Source organism: Caloenas nicobarica, chromosome 29 (assembly GCF_036013445.1).
Source record: "Caloenas nicobarica isolate bCalNic1 chromosome 29, bCalNic1.hap1, whole genome shotgun sequence".
In the NCBI taxonomy this organism is placed as follows: domain Eukaryota; kingdom Metazoa; phylum Chordata; class Aves; order Columbiformes; family Columbidae; genus Caloenas; species Caloenas nicobarica.
The window spans coordinates 481,310-505,149 of NC_088273.1; the positions used below are offsets into that span (position 1 = coordinate 481,310).

Here is a 23,840-nt window from a genome sequence, read left to right on the forward strand (position 1 = left end):
CCCAAACCTCGACTTTTCGCTTTTATTTCGTGTCTCGGTTGTTACAAAAATGCTCAAAAAGGGGACTGGGGGGGGGTTAAAAATGCCCCCCTCGTGCCGTGGGTTGTATTGTTTTGGGGTGTCCCCCCCCCGTTCTTACCCGCCCCCCACTGTGGGTCCGGCCCAGCCTGGAGCCCGGGGGGGTTTGGGGGCTGCTGGTGATTGGGGGGGGTTGGCACGCGTGTAGCCCTTTAAGAGAGGTGGGGGTTTGGGGGGGTCACAGGGAGAGGGTGGGGGGGTCGCTGCCGAATTTGAGGCGGTAAACGAGGGTCTTGGCGGGGAGCAGGACCTGGGGGGGCCCCACGTCATCCTCAGTGCCCCCCACTCCGCAGGGGTTCACCCCAATGCTCCCCCTCCATTGCCCAGTGGTTCGCCCCAATATTACCCCCCCCCATTTCTCAGTGGTTCACCCCAATACCCCCCCAGTTCTGCGATGGTTCACCCCCATTCCTCATTTATTACCACCCCATTCTGCAATGGTTCACCCTGTGTCCCCCCATTCCCCAATGGTTCATCCTGTGTCCCCCCATTTCCCAGTGGTTCACCCCCAAATCCCCCCCCATTCCCTAGTGGTTCACCCCTGTGTCCCCCATTTCCCAATGGTTCACCCCAATATCTCCCCCATTTCCCAGGTCCCCCAGTTCCCCCCATTTCCCTTTCCCCCCATTCCCAGTCTCCCCATTTCCTGGGGTTCCCCCATTTCCCTTTTCCCCCCATTTCCATGTCCCCCATTCCCCTTTTCTCCCCATTCCCGTGTCCCCATTCCTGGGGTCCCCCCATTCCCATGTCCCCATTCCCGTGTCCCCCATTCCTTTTTCCCAGGCTCCCCACATTCCTGCGTCCCCCATTCCTTTTTCCCGGGGTCCCCCCATTCGTGCCCGTGTCCCCATTCATTTTTCCCGGGGTTTCCCCCATTCCCATGTCCCCCATTCCCCTTTTCTCCCCATTCCCGTGTCCCCATTCCTGGGGTCCCCCCATTCCTGTGTCCCCATTCCCATGTCCCCCATTCCTTTTTCCCGGGGCTCCCCCCATTCATTGCCGTGTCCCCCATTCCTTTTTCCCAGGGCTCCCCCCATTCATTCCCATGTCCCCCATTCCTTTTTCCCGGTGTCCCCCCATTCCCGTGTCCCCCGCCCGGTCTCACCTGGTCCTGCACGTACCCCCCGCAGCGGTAGCACCAGCTCGACAGGTCGCGCAGACTCAGCACCAGGGGGTGTCCGTGGGCCCCCCCGTGCGCCTCCATGTGCCCCCGCACGTAGCGCCCGCACAGCACCTGGGGGGGGGTGGGCGGGAGGGGCTCAGCCGGGGGGGCCGGGGCGCTTTTTGGGGTGAATCGGGCTGCTTTCGGGTCCTCACCTGGTAGCAGCTCAGGCACACCCAGTTTTCCCGCCGGCTCCCGCAGGCCGCGCACGGGGGGCGGGGCTCCCGCAGGACACGCCCACCCGGGGGCGGGGCCACGGCGCCCAGGTGCGGACAGTCGCGCAGGGGGGTGACGGCGAACGGCGCCCCCTGCAGGGCGGGAGGAGCCACGAGTGGGGACCCAGGCGTTCGGGGCAAGGCCCCGCCCCCAGCCCCCCCAGGCCCCGCCCACTGACCTCCTCCAGCTCCTCCCACAGCAGCCAGGGGGCAGAGCCGGGAGGAAGCCCCGCCCCATGGCCGGTGTCAGCCAGAAGCTCCGCCCCTTGGGTGATGTCGAGCGGAGGCTCCACCCCTTGGGCGGGATCTGGCGGAGGCTCCACCCCCTGGGCGGGATCTGGAGGCTCCACCCCCTGGGCAGGATCTGGCGGAGGCTCCACCCCCTGGGCGGGATCTGGCGGAGGCTCCACCCCCTGGGCGGGATCTGGAGGCTCCGCCCCCTGGGTGGGATCTGGCGGAGGCTCCGCCCCCTGGGCGTGGCCCGGCGGAGGCCCCGCCCCCAGGTGCAGCCGTTCCAGCCGCAAAACGGTGTCGAGAGGGGTGGGGGGACCCCCCGTGACGTCATCAGGGGGGCGCGTGACATCATCGCCATCCTCCCCTTTGGGGGGCTCAGCCGGGGGGGCTGTGGGGCAGAAAGCGGGGGTTGGAGGGGGGGTTGGGGTCCCATTTTTGGGGGTTTGGGGGTCCCGTTTTCGGGGGGGTCGAGGGTCCTGTTATCGGGGGTCCCGTTTCGGGGGGGGTCTGGGGTCCCGTTTGAGGGATCCCGTTTTTGGGGGTCCTGTCTGGGGGTCCCATTTCAGGGTCCTGGGCTCCCGTTTTTGGGGGGTCTGGGGTCCCATTTTCTGGGGGTCGTGGGTCCCGTTTGCGGGTCCCGTCTGGGGGGTCTGGGGTGCTGTTTGGGGGGCAGGGGTCCCATGGGGGTCCCATTTTGGGGGTCCCGTGGGGGTCCCATTGGGGGTCCCATGGGGCTCCTGTTTGAGGGTCCCATTTGGGGTGTTTGGGGTCCCATTTTCTGGGGGTCTGGGGTCCCATGGGGGTCCCATGGGGGTCCCATTTTGGGGTCCCGTGGGGGGGTCCCGTGGGGTCTCACCGGGCAGGCGCAGGCAGGTCCAGGCCCCCTCCAGGAGGCGGCAGGTTCGGGCCAGAGCCCCCAGGGCCGCGGGTTGGGGGGCGCCGGGGGGGGGCAGCACCGGGGGGTTCCCCAGGAGCACCCCCAGACACTGCGCCACCCCCTCCGCCGTCACCCCCAGGTTGTACCCGCCCTGCAGAGACACCCCAAAAATCAGCCGGGAACCCAGGCGTCCGGGGACACCCCCACCCCCCCACTACAGACCCCCAACCCCCCCGGCCAGGGACTCCAAATCCCCCCAAATTACCCCCAAATCCCCTAAAATGCCCCCAAGCCCCCACCCCCAGATCCCCCCAGGGACCCCCCAAAAAATAGAGACCCCAAAAATAGAGATACCAAATCCCCCCAGGGACCACAAAATCCCCCCAAATTCCCCCAAACCCCCCTCCAGGGACCCCCAAAATCCCCCCAGGGACCCCAACATCCCCCCAAATCCCCCCCAGGGACCCCAAAATCCCCCCAAATTCCCCCAAACCCCCCACAGGGACCCCCAAAATCCCCCCAGGGACCCCAAAATCCCCCCAAATTCCCCCAAACCCCCCACAGGGACCCCCAAAATCCCCCCAGGGACCCCAAAATCCCCCCAAATTCCCCCAAACCCCCCACAGGGACCCCCAAATCCCCCCCAGGGACCCCAACATCCCCCCAAATTCCCCCAAACCCCCCACAGGGACCCCCAAAATCCCCCCAGGGACCCCAAAATCCCCCCAAATTCCCCCAAACCCCCCACAGGGACCCCCAAAATCCCCCCAGGGACCCCAAAATCCCCCCAAATTCCCCCAAACCCCCCACAGGGACCCCCAAAATCCCCCCAGGGACCCCAACATCCCCCCAAACCCCCCCAGGGACCCCAAAATCCCCCCAAGTTCCCCCAAACCCCCCACAGGGACCCCCAAAATCCCCCCAGGGACCCCAACATCCCCCCCAGGGACCCCCAAATTCCCCCAGGGACCCCAAAATCCCCCCAAATTCCCCCAAACTCCCCACAGGGACCCCCAAATCCCCCCAGGGACCCCAACATCCCCCCAAATCCCCCCAGGGACCCCCAAATCCCCCCAAATTCCCCCCAGGGACCCCCAAACCCCCCCAGGGACCCCCAAATCTCCCCAAATCCCCCCCAGGGACCCCCAAACCCCCCCAGGGACCCCCCAATCCCCCCGAACCCCCCAGGGACCCCCAAACCCCCCCAATCCCCCGCTGACCTCGAGCACCAGCACCAGGCGCCCCCCGGCCAGCGCCCCCAGCAGGTGCGTCATGAGCCCGAAGGTTTGGGGGGACACCAGGCACCCCCCCAGGGGGTCCCCCCGGCCCGCGTCGAACCCGGCGGAGACCAGCACCAGCTGGGGGGCGAACTGCGGGGACACAGGAGTTCGGGAGGGACCCAGGCGTCCGGGGGGGACCCAGGAGTTCGGGAGACAAAGGAGTTCAGGGGGACACAGGAGTTCGGGAGGGACCCAGGAGTTCGGGGGGGACCCAGGAGTTTGGGGGGACCCAGGAGTTTGCGAGGGGACCCAGGAGTTCGGGAGACAAAGGAGTTCAGGGGGACACAGGAGTTTGGGAGGGACCCAGGAGTTCGGGGGGGACCCAGGAGTTTGGGGGGACCCAGGAGTTCGGGAGGGACCCAGGCATCCGGGGGGGACCCAGGAGTTCGGGAGACAAAGGAGTTCAGGGGGACACAGGAGTTCGGGAGGGACCCAGGAGTTTGGGGGGGACCCAGGAGTTTGGGGGGACCCAGGAGTTTGCGAGGGGACCCAGGAGTTCGGGAGACAAAGGAGTTCAAGGGGACACAGGAGTTCGGGAGGGACCCAGGAGTTCGGGGGGGGACCCAGGAGTTCAGGGGGACACAGGAGTTCGGGAGGGACCCAGGCGTCCGGGGGGGGACCCAGGAGTTCGGGAGACAAAGGAGTTCAGGGGGACCCAGGAGTTTGGGAGGGACCCAGGAGTTCGGGGGGGACCCAGGAGTTCAGGGGGACCCAGGAGTTCGGGAGGGGACCCAGGAGTTCGGGAGACAAAGGAGTTCAGGGGGACCCAGGAGTTCGGGCAGCCCCCCCCACCCCCCAAAAAGGGACCCAGGCGTCCGGGCAGCCCCCCTAAAAAGGGACCCAGGCGTCCGGGCAGCCCCCCCGCCCCCCCAAAAAAGGGACCCAGGAGTCCAGGCAGCCCCTCTAAAAAGGGACCCAGGCGTCCGGGCAGCCCCCCCACCCCCCCAAAAAAGGGACCCAGGCGTCCGGGCAGCCCCCCCACCCCCCCAAAAAGGGACCCAGGCGTCCGGCCGGACCTGCAGCGCCACGGGCAGCACCAGGCGCGTCATGGCCGCCAGGTAGTCGGCGTCCCCAGCGCGGGGGCCCCCCCAGCCCACGTTGAGGGTGAAGCCGCTGCCGCCCCCCCGGCCCCGGCGCCTCGGGGACCCCCCGGGCCCCCCCGGGAAGAAGGAGCCGTCGTGGCGATGCAGGGACACGTACAGGACGCTGGGAAAACGGGGGGTCAGGGACCCCGAATGCGCAGGGACCCCCCGACCCCAATGGACAGGGACCCCCCCGAACCCCAAATATACACAGGGACCCCCCCCAGAACCCCAATGTACACACTGACCCCCCCCGGAACCCCAAAACGGACAGGGGCCTCTGGACCCCAATGTACAGGGACCCCCCCGAACCCCAAATATACACAGGGACCCCCCCCCAGCACCCCCAAAATCCACAGGGACCCCCCATTGACACCCAGTGACCCCCCCAGCACCCCCAAAATCCACAGGGACCCCCCAAATATACACAGGGACCCCCCCCAGCACCCCCAAAATCCACAGGGACCCCCCAAATATACACAGGAACCCCCCCCCACACCCCAAAACCCACAGGGACCCCCCATTGACACCCAGTGACCCCCCCAGCACCCCCAAAATCCACAGGGACCCCCCAAATATACACAGGAACCCCCCCCCCACACCCCAAAACCCACAGGGACCCCCCAATTGACACCCAGTGACCCCCAGCACCCCAAAGACCCCCAGGACCCCCCCCCCAGCACCCAGGACCCCCCCAAAACCCCAAAAACCTGGGATCGTCCTCAAAAATCTCCTGGGTGCCGTTTCCGTGGTGAACGTCCCAGTCCACGATCAGCACCCTGGGGGGGGCAAAGGGGTTTTGGGGGCCCCCCCGGGTTTGGGGTACCTGAGGGTGTGCCCCCAAACCCCATTTTTCCCCCCAAAACCCCATTTTTCCCCCCCCCCAGGCCCCCAAATTCCCATTTTCCCCCGTTTCCCTCCCGGCCGCCATTTTGTCTCCCCACAACCCCCATTTTTTCCCCCCCAAACCCCATTTTTTCCCCCCCAAACCCCCAAATTTCACCTCCCGCTCCCCAACCCCCCCCCATGACCCCATTTTTCCCCCCAAAACCCCATTTTTTCCCCATTTCCCCCCAGTTACCACTTTCTCCCCCATTTCCCTCCCGGCCGCCATTTTGTCTCCCCACAAGCCCCATTTTTTCCCCCCCAAACCCCATTTTTTTCCCCCCAAACCCCATTTTTTCCCCCCAAACCCCCAAATTTCCCCCCCCGCTCCCCAAATTTCCCTCCCGCGACCCCCAAATCCCCCCCAATTCCCCCCATTTCCCCCCCATTACCATTTTGTCCCCCTTCTCCCCCATTTCCCACCCAGCCGCCATTTTGTCTCCCCACAACCCCCATTTTTTCCCCCCCAAACCCCATTTTTTCCCCCCCAAACCCCCAAATTTCCCCTCCCTGGCCCCCAAATTCTCCCCCCTTCACCCCCATTTCTCCCCATTACCATTTTGTCCCCCCTTTCACCTCATTTCCCCCCCATTTCCCACTTTGTCCCCTACAGTTCCCACCTTGGCCGCCATTTTGTCTCCCCCCAAACTTCATTTTTCCCCCCCCAAACCCCCAAATTTCAACCCCCGCTCCCCAAATTTCCCCCCCGCGACCCCCAAATCCGCCCCCATTCCCCCCATTTTCCCCCCGTTACCATTTTGTCCCCCCTTTTCACCTCATTTTCCCCCCCCGGCCGCCATTTTGTCTCCACACAACCCTCATTTTTCCCCCCCCAAACCCCATTTTTCCCCCCCCAAACCCCATTTTTTCCCCAAAAAAACCCATTTTTCCCCCCGCCCGGGTTGGGGGTACCTGAGGGCGCCCCCCGCCAGGCGCTGCCCGTGCCGAGCGGCCACGGCCACGTTGTTGAAGAGGCAGAAGCCGCCGGCCGAGCCGGGGCCGGCGTGGTGGCCGGGGGGGCGAACCACGGCCAGGGCGTTCTGAACCTAAAATGGGGGGACGGGGGTCACGGGGGGGGGGATTTGGGGGGTTTGGGGGGGAAATTGGGGGGTTTGGGGGGGAAAAAATGGGGTTTGGGGGGAGAAAAATGGGGGTTGTGGGGAGACAAAATGGCGGCCAAGGGGGGAAACGGGGGGGACAAAATGGGAAATGGGGGGGAAATGGGGGCAAAAGGGGGCAGAAAATGGCAACGGGGGGGGGAAATGGGGTCATGGGGGGGATTTGGGGGGGAAATTGGGGGTTTGGGGGGGAAAAAATGGGGTTTGGGGGGGGAAAAATGGGGATTTGGGGGGAGACAAAATGGCGGCCAAGGGGGGAAATGGGGGAGAAGGGGGACAAAATGGTAACTGGGGGGAAATGGGGGGAATGGGGGGGGATTTGGGGGTCGTGGGGGGAAAATTTGGGGAGCAGGGGGGGAAATTTGGGGGTTTGGGGGGAAAAAATGGGGTTTGGGGGGGAGAAAAATGGGGTTTGGGGGGAGACAAAATGGCGGCCAAGGGGGGAAACAGGGGGGACAAAATGGCGGCTGGGGGGGAAAATGAGGCGAAAGGGGGACAAAATGGTAACGGGGGGGAAATGGGGGGAACGGGGGGGGATTTGGGGGGTTTGGGGGGGAAATTGGGGGGTTTGGGGGGAAAAATTGGGGTTTGGGGGGGGAAAAATGGGGGTGGTGGGAAGACAAAATGGCAGGCAGGGGGGAAACGGGGGACAAAGTGGTAACCGGGGGGAAAAGGGGGGAAAAATGGGGTTTTGGGGGGAAAAAAATGGGGCTTGTGGGGAGACAAAACGGCGGGCGGGGGGGAAATGGCCTCAGAGCCCCCGTAACGGCCCATAGGGCCCCAGGACCCCCTATAGAGCTGTGTAACACCCTATAGAGCTCTATAACACCCTATAGAGCTCTGTAACACCCTATAGAGCTGTGTAACACCCTATAGAGCTCTGTAACACCCTACAGAGCTCTGTAACACCCTATAGAGCTCTGTAACACCCTATAGAGCTCTATAACACCCTATAGAGCTCTGTAACACCCTACAGAGCTCTATAACACCCTATAGAGCTCTATAACACCCTATAGAGCTGTGTAACACCCTATAGAGCTGTGTAACACCCTATAGAGCTCTATAACACCCTATAGAGCTCTGTAACACCCTATAGAGCTGTGTAACACCCTATAGAGCTCTGTAACACTCTACAGAGCACTGTAACACCCTACAGAGCTCTGTAACACCCTATAGAGCTCTGTAACACCCTATAGAGCTCTATAACACCCTATAGAGCTCTGTAACACCCTATAGAGCTGTGTAACACCCTACAGAGCTCTGTAACACCCTACAGAGCTCTGTAACACCCTATAGAGCTGTGTAACACCCTACAGAGCTCTGTAACACCCTACAGAGCTCTGTAACACCCTATAGAGCTCTGTAACACCCTATAGAGCTCTATAACACCCTACAGAGCTCTGTAACACCCTATAGAGCTCTGTAACACCCTATAGAGCTCTGTAACTCCCCGCAGAACCTCTCAGCGCCCTATAGAACGCTGTGAAACTCCGCGGGACTCGCGACACCCCACGGAGCCCAGGGGACACCCCACAACCCCCCCCGAGAGCCCTCGTACGGCCCCCAGCCCCCCTATATCCCCTATATGCCCCATACGTTACCCGGCCGCTGAGCACGGCGCTGACCGCAGCGCAGGCCGCCCCTATACCCCTATATCCCTATATTGCTATATCCCCTATACATTACGCTTTTGCTGAGCACGGCGCTGACTGCAGCACAGGCCGCCCCTATACCCTTATACCCCTATAGCCCCATACGTTACCCTGCCGCTCATCACAGCGCTGACAGCAGCACAGGCCGCCCCTACACTCCTATACCCCTATAGCCCCATATGTTCCCCTGCCACTCATGATGGCGCTGACCGTGGCACAGGCCGCCCCCATACCCCTATATCCCTACACTCCTATATCCCCTATACCGCCTATATCCCCCATACCCCTATATCCCTATACTCCTACACCCCTATATCCCTATACCCCTACACCCCTATATCCTGTATACCCCCTATATCCCCTATACTCCTATATGCCTATATGCCCTATACCCCTATATCCCTATACCCCTATATCTCCTATACTCCTATATGCCTATATCCCCTATACCCCTATATCCCTATACCCCTATACCCCTACACCTCTATATCCCGTATACCCCCTATATCCCCTATATCCCTATACCCCTATATCCCCTATATCCCCTATACTCCTATATGCCTATATGCCCTATACCCCTATATCCCTATACCCCTACACTCCTATATCCCCTATACTCCTATATGCCTATATCCCCTATACTCCTATATCCCTATACCCCTATCCCCCTATATCCCCTACACCCCTAGATCCCTACGCCCCTATACCCCTGTATCCCCTACACCCCTATATCCCTATACCCCTACACCCCTTTGTCCCCATACGTTACCCGGCCGCTCCTATACCCCTATATCTCCTATACCCCTATACCCCTCAACCCCCATACCCCTATGTCCCCATACGTTACCCGGCCGCCGAGCACGGCGCTGACGGCGGCACAGGCCGCCCCTATACCCCTATACCCCTATACCCGTGTCCCCATAGGTTACCCGGCCGCCGAGCACGGCGCTGACCGTGGCACAGGCCGCCCCTATACCCCTATACCCCCATACCCCTATGTCCCCATACGTTACCCGGCCGCCGAGCACGGCGCTGACCGCGGCACAGGCCGCCCCTACACCCCTATACCCCCATACCCCTATGTCCCCATACGTTACCCGGCCGCCGAGCACGGCGCTGACGGCGGCACAGGCCGCCCCTATACTCCTATACCCCTATACCCGTGTCCCCATACGTTACCCGGCCGCCGAGCACGGCGCTGACCGTGGCACAGGCCGCCCCTATACCCCTATACCCCCATACCCCTGTGTCCCCATACGTTACCCGGCCGCCGAGCACGGCGCTGACCGCGGCACAGGCCGCCCCTATACCCCTATATCTCCTATACCCCTCAACCCCCATACCCCTATGTCCCCATACGTTACCCGGACGCCGAGCACGGCGCTGACGGCGGCACAGGCCGCCCCTACACCCCTATATCTCCTATACCCCCATACCCCTCTGTCCCCATACGTTACCCGGCCGCCAAGCACGGCGCTGACGGCGGCACAGGCCGCCCCTACACCCCTATATCTCCTATACCCCCATACCCCTGTGTCCCCATACGTTACCCGGCCGCCCAGCACGGCGCTGACAGCGGCACAGGCCGCCCCTATACCCCCATACCCCTATGTCCCCATACGTTACCCGGCCGCCGAGCACGGCGCTGACGGCGGCACAGGCCGCCCCTATACCCCTATACCCCTATACCCCCATACCCCCATGTCCCCATACGTTACCCGGCCGCCCAGCACAGCGCTGACGGCGGCACAGGCCGCCCCTATACCCCTATACCCCTATACCCCCATGTCCCCATACGTTACCCGGCCGCCGAGCACGGCGCTGACGGCGGCACAGGCCGCCCCTATACCCCTATACCCCTATACCCCCATACCCCTGTGTCCCCATACGTTACCCGGCCGCCCAGCACGGCGCTGACGGCGGCACAGGCCGCCCCGGCCGCCAGGCGGGCGCAGCGGAAGGAGCGCGGGCACAGGAACAGCGACGGGTAGCGGCCGGACAGCGACTGCAGCTCCCGCGGGGACAGCCGCCGGCACGCCGACAGGGCGCCGACGTGGGACGCGCTGCGGACGGACAGACGGACAGACGGACGGGTCAGAACGGGGAGCCCAAACCCTCAGCTGGGTGACACTGGCGTGTCCCATGTCCCCCCCATGTCCCCTGTCCCATGCCCCACATCTCACGTGTGACAGGCTCTCAGCTGGGTGACGCTGGCGTGTCCCATGTCCCATGTCCCCCATGTCCCATGTCCCCCCCATGTCCCCCCATGTCCCATGCCATGTCTCACGTGTGACACGCTCTCAGCTGGGTGACGCTGGCGTGTCCCCCCATGCCCCATGTCCCCTGTCCCGTGTCCCATGCCATGTCTCACGTGTGACACGCTCTCAGCTGGGTGACACTGGCGTGTCCCCCCCATGTCCCCTGTCCCATGTCCCACATCTCACGTGTGACACGCTCTCAGCTGGGTGACGCTGGCGTGTCCCATGTCCCCCATGTCCCACGTCCCATGTCCCACATCTCACGTGTGACACGCTCTCAGCTGGGTGACGCTGGCGTGTCCCCCCATGTCCCCATGTCCCATGTCCCATGGCATGTCTTACGTGTGACACGCTCTCAGCTGGGTGACGCTGGCGTGTCCCATGTCCCCCCCATGTCCCCTGTCCCATGTCCCACATCTCACGTGTGACACGCTCTCAGCTGGGCGACGCTGGTGTGTCCCATGTCCCCCCCATGTCCCCTGTCCCATGTCCCCTGTCCCCTGTCCCATGCCATGTCTCACGTGTGACACGCTCTCAGCTGGGCGACGCTGGCGTGTCCCATGTCCCCCCCATGTCCCCTGTCCCATGTCCCCTGTCCCCTGTCCCCTGTCCCATGCCATGTCTCACGTGTGGCACGCTCTCAGCTGGGCGACGCTGGCGAGCCGGGCGCGCAGGCGCAGGCAGCGCTGGGCCAGCCCCAGCTCCTCCAGGCGCTCCAGGATGCGGCGCAGGCGCTGCGGCCGCTCGGGGTGCTGGCTGAGCGGGGGGAAATAAACACGGCTGAGTGGGGGGAAATAAATAAACACGGCTGAAATGGGGGATAAATAAATACGGCTGTGATGGGGGATAAATAAACACGGCTGCGATGGGGGGAAATAAATAAATACGGCTGAAATGGGGGATAAATAGATACGGCTGCAATGGGGGGGGAAGTACAGCACGGCTGCAATGGGGGCAAACAGCAGGGGACCCTCAGGGGACCCCAAACCCTTAGGGAACCCCCAAAAACCTCAGGGGACCCCCAGGGACCCCCCCAAACCCCTCAGAGACTCCCAGGGGACCCCAAACCCTTAGGGGACCCCCAAAAACCTCAGAGACCCCCAGGGGACCCCGGACCCTCAGGGAACCCCCAAAAACCTCAGAGACCCCCCAAACCCTCACGGGACCCCCAAAAACCTCAGGGGACCCCCAGGGACCCCCCAACCCCTCAGAGACCCCCAGGGGACCCCAAACCCTGAGGGGACCCCCAAAAACCTCAGAGACCCCCCAAACCCTTAGGGAACCCCTCAAACCCTAAAGGGATCCCCCAAAAACCTCAGGACCCCCAACCCTCAGGGACCCCAAACCCTCACAGGACCCCCAAAATCCTCAGAGACCCCCAAGGGACCCCAAACCCTCAGGGGACCCCCAAAAACCTCAGGGGACCCCCAGGGACCCCCCCCAACCCCTCAGAGACCCCCAGGGGACCCCAAACCCTCAGGGAACCCCCAAAAATCTCAGAGACCCCCCAAACCCTCACGGGACCCCCAAAAACCTCAGGGGACCCCCAGGGACCCCCCCAACCCCTCAGAGACCCCCAGGGGACCCCAAACCCTCACGGGACCCCCAGGGACCCCCCCCAACCCCTCAGAGACCCCCAGGGGACCCCAAACCCTCACGGGACCCCCAGGGGACCCCCCCAACCCCTCAGAGACCCCCAGGGGACCCTGAACCCTTAGGGGACCCCCAAAATCCTCAGAGACCCCCCAAACCCTCACGGGACCCCCAAAAACCTCAGAGACCCCCAAGGGACCCCAAACCCTCAGGGGACCCCCAAAAAGCTCAGGGGACCCCCAGGGACCCCACCCAACCCCTCAGAGACCCCCAGGGGACCCCAAACCCTTAGGGAACCCCCAAAAACCTCAGAGACCCCCCAAACCCTCACGGGACCCCCAAAAACCTCAGGGGACCCCCAGGGACCCCCCCAACCCCTCAGAGACCCCCAGGGGACCCCAAACCCTCAGGGAACCCCCAAAAATCTCAGAGACCCCCCAAACCCTCACGGGACCCCCAAAAACCTCAGGGGACCCCCAGGGACCCCCCCAACCCCTCAGAGACCCCCAGGGGACCCTGAACCCTTAGGGGACCCCCAAAATCCTCAGAGACCCCCAAACCCTCACGGGACCTCAGGGGACCCCAAACTCTCAGGGGACCCCCAGGGACCCCCCCAACCCCTCAGAGACCCCCAGGGGACCCCGGGCCCTCAGGCCCCCCCGCACGGGGTCCCCCCGACCTGTCCCAGGGGTTGACGTGCTCCTCCATGCGCTGGTCGTGCAGCAGCGCGGTGCGGGCGGCCGGCCGCGGCCACGGCGCCGCCGCCGCCTCCTCCTCCTCCTCCTCCTCCTCCCCGTCCTCCTCCGGGGGGGTCCCCGGCGGCTCCTCGGCTTCCTCCGGCCCCCCCAAAGCCTCCGCTTCCTCCTCATCCTCCTGCTGCTCTTCATCGTCCTCCTCGCCCCGGGGCTCTGGGGGGAGCGGCGGCCGCGGGATCAGCCACCGGGGGGCGGAGGGTTTGGGGGGCTGGGGGGGACCCCGAAAGGAAGGGCTGGGGGGGGCGAACTGCACGGCAACGGAAACGGTTCCCGGGCAAGCGAGATGGAGCCATGGCAACGCGGCCTAGCGACCACGCTGTCGCCATGGCAACGCGGCCTAGCGGCCGGGGCGGCGGCCTGGCGACCACGCTGTCGCCATGGCAACGCGGCCTAGCGGCCGGGGCGGCGGCCTGGCGACCACGCTGTCGCCGTGGCAACGCGGCCTAGCGGCCGGGGTGGCGGCCTGGTGACCGAGATGGTTCCCTAGCAACCAAGATGGCGGGCTGGCAACCAAGCTGTCACCATGGCAACGCAGACTAGCAACCAAGATGGTTCCCCGGCAACCAAGATGGCGCCCTGGCAACCACGCTGTCGCCATGGCAACGCGGCCTAGCGACCAGGGTGGCGGCCTGGCAACCAAGCTGTCACCATGGCAACGTGGCCTAGCAACCAAGATGGTGCCCTGGCAACCAAAATGGTTCCCTGGCAACCAAGACAGCGGCCTGGCAACCGAGATGTTTCCCTGGCAACCACGCTGTCACCATGGCAATGCGGCCTAGCGACCAGGATGGAGCCCTGGCAACCAAGATGGTTCCCCGGCAACCAAGATGGCGCCCTGGCAACCAAGCTGTCGCCATGGCAACGTGGCCTAGCAACCAAGATGGTTCCCTGGCAACCAAGATGGTGCCCGGGCAACCAAGATGGTGGCCTGGCAACCAAGATGGTGGCCGGGCAACCGAGATGGCGGCCTGGCAACCAAGATGGAGCCCTGGCAACGCAGACTAGCAACCAAGATGGTTCCCTGGCAACCAAGATGGTGGCCTGGCAACCAAGCTGTTGCCATGGCAACACGGCCTGGCAGCCAAGCCATTGCCATGGCAACGCAGCCAAGGTGTTGCCATGGCAACGCGGCCTAGCAGCCAAGCTGTCGCCACGGCAACGCGGCCTGGCGGCCAAGCTGTCACCATGGCAACGCGGCCTAGCAGCCAAGCTGTCGCCACGGCAACGCGGCCTGGCGGCCAAGCTGTCGCCACGGCAACGCGGCCTAGCAGCCAAGCTGTCGCCATGGCAACGCGGCCTGGCGGCCAAGCCGTGGCCCCGGCAGCGCGGGTGGCGGGCGCGGAGGCGCCGGGGCGGCGCTGGGGCCGGCACTCACCGTGGCGGCGCAGGCAGCTCCAGAAGGGGCCGTAGGTGGCCAGGGCGCGCGCCACGCTGGCCAGGCCGCTGCGGACGGACGGACGGATGCGGTTCGTGGGGGGCACGGACACCCCCGAACCTGCCCCGGCCCCCAAAGCACCCGCGGGCCCCCCACATAGACCCCCCACACCCCACAGACCCCCACAGACCCCTACAGACCCCTATAGACCCCCCAACGCCCCACAGACCCCTATAGACCCCTATAGACCCCCCCACACCCCACAGACCCCTATAGACCCCCCAAACACCCCACAGACCCCTATAGACCCCTATAGACCCAACACCCCACAGACCCCTATAGACCCCTATAGACCCCTATAGAGCCCTATAGAGCCCCCACACCCCACAGACCCCTATAGACCCCTATAGACCCCCCAACGCCCCACAGACCCCTATAGAGCCCTATAGACCCCTATAGACCCCCCAACACCCCATAGACCCCTATAGCCCCCCATAGATCCCTATAGACCCCCACAGACCCCCCAACACCCCATAGACCCCTATAGACCCCCAAGCACCCTATAGACCCCTATAGCCCCCTGTAGATCCCTATAGACCCCCCATATCCGCCATAGACCCCTATAGACCTGACAACACCCCATAGACCCCTATAGACCCCTATAGCCCCCTATAGACCCCCCAATACCTCAGACCCCCCCAGACCCCTATAGACCCCTCTATCCCCCCCTAGACCCCTCTAACCCCCCACAGACCCCTATAGCCCCCCCCCACCCCCTATAGCCCCGTATACTCCCTATGGCCGCCATACTGACCCGGGGCTGGGGGCGCAGGCCGGGGGGGGGTCCCCGCTGTCCCCCAGCAGCGCCCGCAGCACCGCGCCGACCCCGCCCTGCTCCGCCGGCCCCTATGGACACAACCTATGGGGCCCATACTGCCCGGGGGGGCGGCAGCCCCAGGCCCCTATAGAGCCCACCCACCCCCCCAGGTGCCTATAGATCCCGCAAATGGCCCCTATAGATCCCACAACTGGCCCATATGGCTCCTATAGGTTTCAGAAACGGCCCCTATAGATCCCACAAGTGGCCCATGTGGTTCCTATAGATCTCGCAAATGGCCCCTATAGATCCCACCCCCCCGCTACGAGGCGCCTATAGATCCCGCAAATGTGCCCCATACATCCCACCAATGAGCCATACGGCTCCTATAGGTCCCAGAAACGGCCCCTATAGATCCCACAAGTGGCCCATATGGCTCCTATAGGTCCCGCAAACGGCCCCTATAGATCCGCCCCCCACCCGAGCCGCCTATAGATCCTGCAAATGTGCCCCATACGTCCCACCAATGAGCCATACGGCTCCTATAGGTCCCACAAATGGGCCGCGTAGGTCCCGCAAATGGCCCCTATAGATCCCACGCACCACCCCCATGGCCCCTATAGGTTTTACAAACGTCCCCTATACGCCCCACCAACGACCCACGCGGCCCCTATAGGTCCCACAAATGGCCCCTATACGTCCCGCGAACGCCCCATACGGTCTCTATAGGCCCCAGAAACGGCCCTTCCGCGCCCCCCAGACGGCCCGTATGGCCCCTATACATCCCACGAACGGCCCGTGTGGCCCCTATAGGTTCCCCCGGCGCGCCCCCCCGTGCCCCATAGGTGCCCAGAGGTTCCTATAGGTGCTGCCCGTAGGTGCCCATAGGTGTCTATAGGTGTCTATAGGTGCCTATAGGTGTCTATAGGTGCCCATAGGGCCGGTACCTCGAGCGCCAGCAGCAGCCGCCCCCCGGCCAGCGCCCCCAGCAGGTGCGTCAGCAGCGCCAACCCCTCGGGCGTCATCCCTATATGGCCCTATAGGGGACGGGGGCACCTATAGCGCCGGGGAGTCCCCCAGGGACCCCCCGGCGATCCATAGGCCCGGCTATAGGGGGCCAGAGGGTTCGCGGGGCTCTGTAGGAGTCCGTAGGGATCTACAGGGGTCTATAGAGATCTATATGGATCTATAAGGGCCTATAAAAGTTTATAGGTGTCTATGGGGGTCTATAGATACCTATAAGGCTCTGTGAGGGTCTCTAGGGCTCTACAGGCATCCATAGGGAGCTTTGGGGTCTATAGGCATCTATAGGGGCCCATGGGGTCTATGGGGTTTTTAGAGATCCACAGAAGTCTATAGAGGTCTATAGGGCCCATAGGGGTCTATGGGGGTCCATAAGTGTCCATAGGGGTTTACAGGGTCCATAGGTGTCTATAGGGTCTATAAGTGTCTGTAGGGTCCATAGGTGTCTACAGGTGCCTATAGGGTCTGTGGGGATCTATAGGGTCCCTGGGTGCCTATAGGGTCCATAGGTCTCTACAGGTTTCCTAGGGCTCCATAGGGCTCCCTAGGCGTCTATAAGTGTCTATACGTGTCTGCAGAATCTACAGGTACCTATAGATGTCTATAGGATCCATAGATGTCTATAAGTGTCTATACGATCTATAGGTGTCTACAGGTGTCTGCAGCATCTATAAGTGTCTATAGGTGTCCATAGCTGTCCATAGGCTGCATAGGGGTCCATAGGGGTCCCTAGGGATCCATAGGTGTGTAGAGGTGCCTATAGAATCCATAGGTGCCTATACGTGCCTACAGGTGCCTATAGGATCTACAAGATCTCTAGGTGTCTGTAAGCGTCTACAAGGGTCTATAGGTGTCTGTAGGATCTACAGGTGTCTGTAGGATCTATAGGTGTCTGTAGGTGGCTATAGGTGCCTGTAGGTGGCTATAGGCGCCTATAGGCTGCGTAGGTACCTGTGGGGCTCCCAGGCCGGTGTCGAACGCGGCGGCGACAACGACGACCTGGGGCTGGAACTGGGGACGGGCTGGGACGCGCACCCCAAACCAGCCCAAAACACCCCAAAAAAACACCCAAAACACCCCAAAACACCCCAAAACACCCCAAACCAGCCCAAACCAGCCCAAAACACCCCAAAAACCACCCCAAACCAGCCCAAAACACCCCAAACCAGCCCAAAACACCCCAAAACAACACCCAAAACAGCCCAAAAAACCACCCAAAACAGCCCAAAAAAACACCCAAAACACCCCAAACCAGCCCAAAACCACCCCAAAACAGCCCAAAACACCCCAAAAAACCACCCAAAACAGCCCAAAACACCCCAAACCAGCCCAAAACACCCCAAACACCCCCAAAAACACCCAAAACACCCCAAAAAAACACCCAAAACAGCCCAAAACACCCCAAAACACCCCAAACCAGCCCAAAACCACCCCAAAACAGCCCAAAACACCCCAAAAAACCACCCAAAACACCCCAAAAAACACCCAAAACACCCAAAAAAACCACCCAAAACAGCCCAAACCAGCCCAAAAAACACCCAAAACACCCCAAAAAAACACCCAAACCAGCCCAAAACACCCCAAAACAAACACCCAAAACACACCAAAACACCCAAAAAACCACCCAAAACAGCCCAAAACAGCCCAAAACACCCCCAAAAAACACCCAAAACACCCAAAACACCCCAAAACACCCAAAAAACCCCACCCAAACCAGCCCAAAACACCCCAAACCCACCCAAAACCACCCCAAAAAAACACCCAAAACACCCAAAACCCACCCAAAACACCCCAAAAAACCACCCAAACCCACCCAAAACACCCAAACCACCCCAAACCCACCCCAAAATCCCCCCAAATCACCCCGAAACCCCCCAAAACCGCCTCAAAACACCCCAAATCCCCCCAAACTGCCCCAAAACCCCCAAATCTCCCCCAAAAAAACCCCCCAACCCCCCCCCCGCCCGGGACCCCCGAAGCCGCCCCCCAGGAGGGACCCAGGCGTCCGGGACCCCCCGAAACAACCCAAACCGCCCCAAACCGGCCCAAACCGCCCCAAACCGGCCCAAACTGGCCCAAACCGGCCCGACCCGCACCTGGCAGCCCAGGGGCAGCAGCAGCTGCAGAAACGCGGCCGCAAAGTCCCCGCTGGTCACCCCAACCTATAGGGGACGCGCCTATAGGACCTATAGAGCCCCCCACCCCTAGAGCCCCATAGGAACCCCTATAGCCCCCCCAGCCCCTATAGACCCCCCTATAGCCCCCCCCAGCCCCTATAGACCCCCCTATAGCCCCTCAACCCCTATAGACCCCCCTATAACCCCCCCAGCCCCTACAGACCCCCCAGCCCCATAGACCCCCCTATAGCCCCCCAGCCCCTATAGACCCCCCTATAGCCCCCCCAGCCCCATAGACCCCCCTATAGCCCCCCAGCCCCTATAGACCCCCCTAGAGCCCCCCCAACCCCTATAGACCCCCCAGCCCCATAGGAACCCCTATAGCCCCCCCCAGCCCCTATAGACCCCGTACACTTTCCATACTGCCCCACACAACCCCGTATCTCTCCCGTAATGCCCTCCCAGAGCCCCTATATACCCTATGCACTCTATACATGCCCTACAAAGCCGCATAAGGCGCTACTTAATGTCTACGCTACCCTATAGATCTCGTATAGCGCCCCATAAGTGCCCCATAGAGCCCCTACAATGGCCTATGGAGCCCCTATAGTGCCCACACCAGCCCCATAACGCTGTATACGACCCCTATAACGCCCCATACGATCCTCATAATGTTCTATATGGCACATACAAAGCACTATATGATATCTATAAGGCCCTTTATGGTCCCTATAGTGCTCTATATGGTCCCTGTAACCCCGCATACGGACTCTCTAGTGCCCCGTATGTCTCCTATAATGCCCCATGCATCCCCTATAATGCCCCGTATGGTCCCTATAAGGCCCCATATGGTCCCCATAGTGCGCCCCAGGCCCCCAGGTGCCCCCTATGGATTCCATACCTCCTCCCAGCACACGTGGACGCTCAAGGGCCGGGGGGGGCCGGGGGGCGCGGGGCCTCCGTGAACCCCGAAATACAGAACCCTGCGGGACACGGACCAGTATGGACCAGTATGAACCAGTATAGACCAGTATGGACCAGTATGGACCAGTATGGACCAGTATGGACCGGTAACGTACCCGGGGTCGTCCTGGAAGAGCCGGGGGAGGGTCCAGCTGGGCCGGGAGCACCAGTCGACCAGGAGGACACTGGGGAGGGAACCCAGGCGTCCGGGAACCCCGCAAAGGGACCCAGGCGTCCGGGAACCCCCGCAAAGGGACCCAGGCGTCCGGGGACCCAACCAAAAAGGGACCCAGGTGTTCGGGGATCCCCCCGCAAAGGGACCCAGGCATCCGGGGACCCAACCAAAAAGGGACCCAGGCGTCCGGGGATCCCCCCGCAAAGGGACCCAGGCGTCCGGGAACCCCGCAAAGGGACCCAGGCGTCCGGGGATCCCCCCACACAGGGACCCAGGCGTCCGGGGACCCCCCCACAAAGGGACCCAGGCATCCGGGGATTCCCCCGCAAAGGGACCCAGGCGTCCGGGGACCCAACCAAAAAGGGACCCAGGCGTCCGGGGACCCAACCAAAAAGGGACCCAGGCGTCCGGGGACCCAACCAAAAAGGGACCCAGGCGTCCGGGGACCCAACCAAAAAGGGACCCAGGCGTCCGGGAACCCCCCGAAAACAGACCCAGGCATCCGGGGATCCCCCCACACAGGGACCCAGGCGTCCGGGGATCCCCCCACACAGGGACCCAGGCGTCCGGGAACCCCAAACAGGGACCCAGGCATCCGGGGATCCCCGCAAAGGGACCCAGGCGTCCGGGAACCCCCGCAAAGGGACCCAGGCGTCCGGGGATCCCCCCGCAAAGGGACCCAGGCGTCCAGGAACCCCCCGAAAACAGACCCAGGCATCCAGGGATCCCCCCACAAAGGGACCCAGGCGTCCGGGGATCCCCCCACACAGGGACCCAGGCGTCCGGGGATCCCCCCGCAAAGGGACCCAGGCGTCCGGGCGCGCTCACCGCTGCCCCCCGCTCCGCGCCTCCTTCGCGGCGATGGCGACGCCGTTGAATCGGCCGCTGGTGCCGTCCGGCTCCTCGTGCCGCCCGGGGGGCCTATAGGGAACGTATGGACACGCCTACAGCTTCTATACCCCCCCAAGGAGCCCCCAGCCCCTCCGACAACCCTATAGATCCTATAGCATCACCACAACCCCTCGAGCAGCCCGTGGGTCCTACAGGACTCCCCTGGGGCTGGGGGGGCGTCTATAGGGGCTCGAAGAGTCTATAGGGGCTGGATTTATGTGGGGTGGCACGCATAGACCTGCTGGGGATGAATCTATAGGGTGTGAGCTTCTAGAGACCCTGGCGGTGGATTTATAGGGGCTGGGGGAGGTTCTATAGACCCTGAAAACAGATCTACAGGAACTGGGAATGCATTTATAGAGGCCAGGGGAGTCTATAGGCGGTAGTCCTGGACTTCTGTGGCTCTATAGGCTCCTGGGTGACACGTATGGCCCCGTCCCCGCCTCCAGGGGGGTCCTATGGCCCCTATAGGTCCCTGCAGGTCCCTACAGCCCCCATAGGTGCCGTACCCCAGCAGCGCCAGCCCGTTCCGCACGTCCCCGCTCAGCACCTTGCGCAGCAGCGACAGCAGCGACCCCACAGCGCGGCGGGAAGAACCTGCGGCCTGGGGACCCCGGCGTCCGGGAGGGACCCCGGCGTCCGGGAGGGACCCAGGAGTTCGGGAGGGACCCAGGAGTTCGGGAGAGGGGAAGCGGGGGAGGCAAACTTCAGGGTTATGGGGGTAGGGGGGGGGGGACCCCAAGGTTGGGGGGGACCCGGGCGTCCGGGGGGGACCCAGGCGTCCAGGCGCACTCACCGGGGTGGGGTTCAACTCCATCCGGGCCAAGTAGTCGGGGCTGCGGGGGGGACACCCCAAAAGTGACCCCAAAACCATCTGGGGGTTTCCAGGGCCCCCCCACGAACCCCCAAATCCCCCCCAAAACGCCCCCCCCAACCTGTGCACCAGCAGCAGCTCCTCATCGGTCGCCGGGCGGCACTGGGGACAAGGGACAACGTGAGGGACCCAGGCGTCCGGGAGGGACCCAGGCGTCCGGGGGGGGACCCAGGCGTCCGGGGGTGGGACCCAGGCGTCCGGGCGCTCACCTGCACGCGGACGCAGCGCTGGGCCAGTCCCAGTTGCTCCAGTTTGGCCCATGAGGCCGAAAGCGGCTCCGGAGCTTCTGGGGGGCTGGGGGAAGGGGAGAGTGAGGGGACCCCGGCGTCCGGGAGGGGACCCAGGCGTCCGGGAGGGGACCCAGGCGTCCGGGGAGAGGTGGGTGACCCCAGTATCGCAGTGCAAGGGGAAGCTGGGACCAGTATGGGGGGAGGTAACGGGTACTGGGAGGGCACTGGGAGAGCACTGGGAGACACTGGGAAGGGGACCCAGGCGTCCGGGCGTTACCTCCCATCCACCGAAGCGGCGAATTCCTCATCGTAAACCAGCCCCGTCCCCGTGGGCGCCGCCGCCTCCGCGCCCAGATCCTGCGGGAACCCAGGCGTCCGGGAGGGGACCCAGGCGTCCGGGAGCCCTGCCTTGCCCAAGGGACCCAGGCATCCGGGAGGGGACCCAGGCGTCCGAGAGCCCCGCCTTGCCCAAGGGACCCAGGCGTCCGGGAGGGGACCCAGGCGTCCGGGATCCCCCCTCGCCCCAGGGACCCAGGTGGCCGGGACACCCCCAAAAAGGGACCCAGATGTCTGGGAATGGACCCAGGCGTCCGGGAGGGGACCCAGGTGTCTGAGACCCTCCTCACCCCAGGGACCCAGGCGTCCGGGAGGGGACCCAGGTGTTCGGGACCCCCCTCGCCCCAGGGACCCAGGTATCTGGGAATGGACCCAGGCGTCCGGGAGGGGACCCAGGTATTCGGGACCCCCCTCACCCCAGGGACCCAGGTGTCTGGGAATGGACCCAGGCGTCCGGGAATGGACCCAGGTGTCCAGGACCCCCCTCGCCCCAGGGACCCAGGCGTCCGGGAGGGGACCCAGGTGTTCAGGACCCCCCTCGCCCCAGGGACCCAGGCGTCCGGGAATGGACCCAGGTGTCCGGAACCCCCCTCGCCCCAGGGACCCAGGCGTCCGGGAGGGGACCCAGGCTTCCCGGACCCCCCCCCCAAGAAAAGGACCCAGGCGTCCGGGGCAGCCCCGCCTACCAGCCGCTGCAGCTCCGCCTCCAGCCCCTCCCGCCGGCTCCGGGCGCGGCCACGACGCTTCAGCTCCGGGAGCCCCGCCCCCCGCTGGGCGGGGCCGCGACGCCCCGCCCTCCCCTGGGCGGAGCCTCCATCAGCCACGCCCCCGACACAAACCCCGCCCCCCGGCTCCAAACCCCGCCCGCTCGCTCCCCCCCGCGCGCACTTACCAACCCCCCAAGCCCCGCCCACCGGCCGCGCCCCTCAGGCCCCGCCCCCTCAGGCCCCGCCCCGCCGCCTTGGCCCCGCCCCTTCTCACCATCCGCAGCCGGGGGGGCGTCGCAGAGGGGGGGGCCTGGGGGGGGGAACGGGATTAGGGGAGACGGGGGGCGCGGGGGGGGCAATAGGGGTGCAATGGGGGCAATGGGGAGGCAATGGGGGGATCAATTGGGGGCAGTGGGAGGTCAGTGGGGGGCAATGGGGGGCAATGGGGGTAAATGGGGGGCAATGGGGGCAACGGGGGGCAATGGGGGGATCAATTGGGGTCAGTGGGGGGGTCAGTGGGGGGCAGTGGGGGGTAACGGGGGGTAAATGGGAGGTCAGTGGGGGGCAATGGGGGGCAGTGGGGGTCAATGGGGGCAATGGGGGTCAATGGGGGGATCAATGGGAGGCAGTGGGGGGCAATGGGGGGCAGTGGGGGGCAATGGGGATCAGTGGGGGTAAATGGGGGTCAGTGGGGGGTAATGGGGGTCGGTGGGGGTAAATGGGGGGCAGTGGGGGGCAATAGGGGGCAATGGGGGGCAGTGGGGGGGCAGTGGGGGGTAATGGGGGGTAAATGGGGGGCAATGGGGGGCGGTGGGGGTCAATGGGGGTCAATGGGGGTCAATGGGGATCAATGGGGGTCAATGGGGGTCAATGGGGGTGCAATAGGGGCAATAGGGGGCCAATAGGGATCAATGGGGGTCAATAGGGGTGCAATGGGGTTCAATGGGGGTCGGTGGGGATCAATGGGGGTCAGTGGGGGTCAGTGGGGGTCAATGGGGGTCAATGGGGGGCAATGGGGATCAATGTGGGGCGGGAGGGCCGGAGCGGCCGCGCTCACCTGCAGCCCCGAGCGGCGCTGGCGGCGGGCGCGCCGTGATGACGTTGGCAAAGGGAGGGGTCGGGGGGCGTGGCCCGGGCTGCGGG

The 23,840-nt window shown here is 64.0% G+C and overlaps 1 protein-coding gene across 2 annotated transcripts; it reads right to left on the minus strand.

Moving 5' to 3' along the window:
- Positions 1-8: 8 nt before the first annotated feature.
- On the minus strand, positions 9-23,784 carry HDAC6 (histone deacetylase 6). 2 transcript variants are annotated; one of them, XM_065653296.1, is made up of 28 exons: positions 23,755-23,784; positions 22,972-23,007; positions 22,677-22,790; positions 21,932-22,011; positions 21,634-21,718; positions 21,486-21,526; positions 21,347-21,386; positions 21,060-21,154; positions 20,488-20,580; positions 19,601-19,669; positions 19,423-19,504; positions 18,501-18,566; positions 17,356-17,415; positions 16,329-16,418; positions 15,379-15,470; positions 14,565-14,632; positions 13,114-13,342; positions 11,469-11,597; positions 10,478-10,646; positions 6,726-6,859; positions 5,639-5,707; positions 4,863-5,052; positions 3,787-3,936; positions 2,546-2,717; positions 1,635-2,077; positions 1,396-1,548; positions 1,200-1,312; positions 9-328 (listed from the first exon to the last, which is right to left on the minus strand). In XM_065653296.1, exons 2-28 carry the CDS (start codon positions 22,972-22,974, stop codon positions 136-138), a joined length of 3,222 nt encoding a protein of 1,073 aa, XP_065509368.1. In that variant the 5' UTR covers positions 22,975-23,007; positions 23,755-23,784; the 3' UTR covers positions 9-135. The 2 variants fall into 2 exon arrangements, with proteins under 2 accessions (XP_065509368.1, XP_065509369.1); XM_065653297.1 differs by having other exon boundaries at positions 158-328; positions 1,184-1,312.
- Positions 23,785-23,840: the final 56 nt, after the last annotated feature.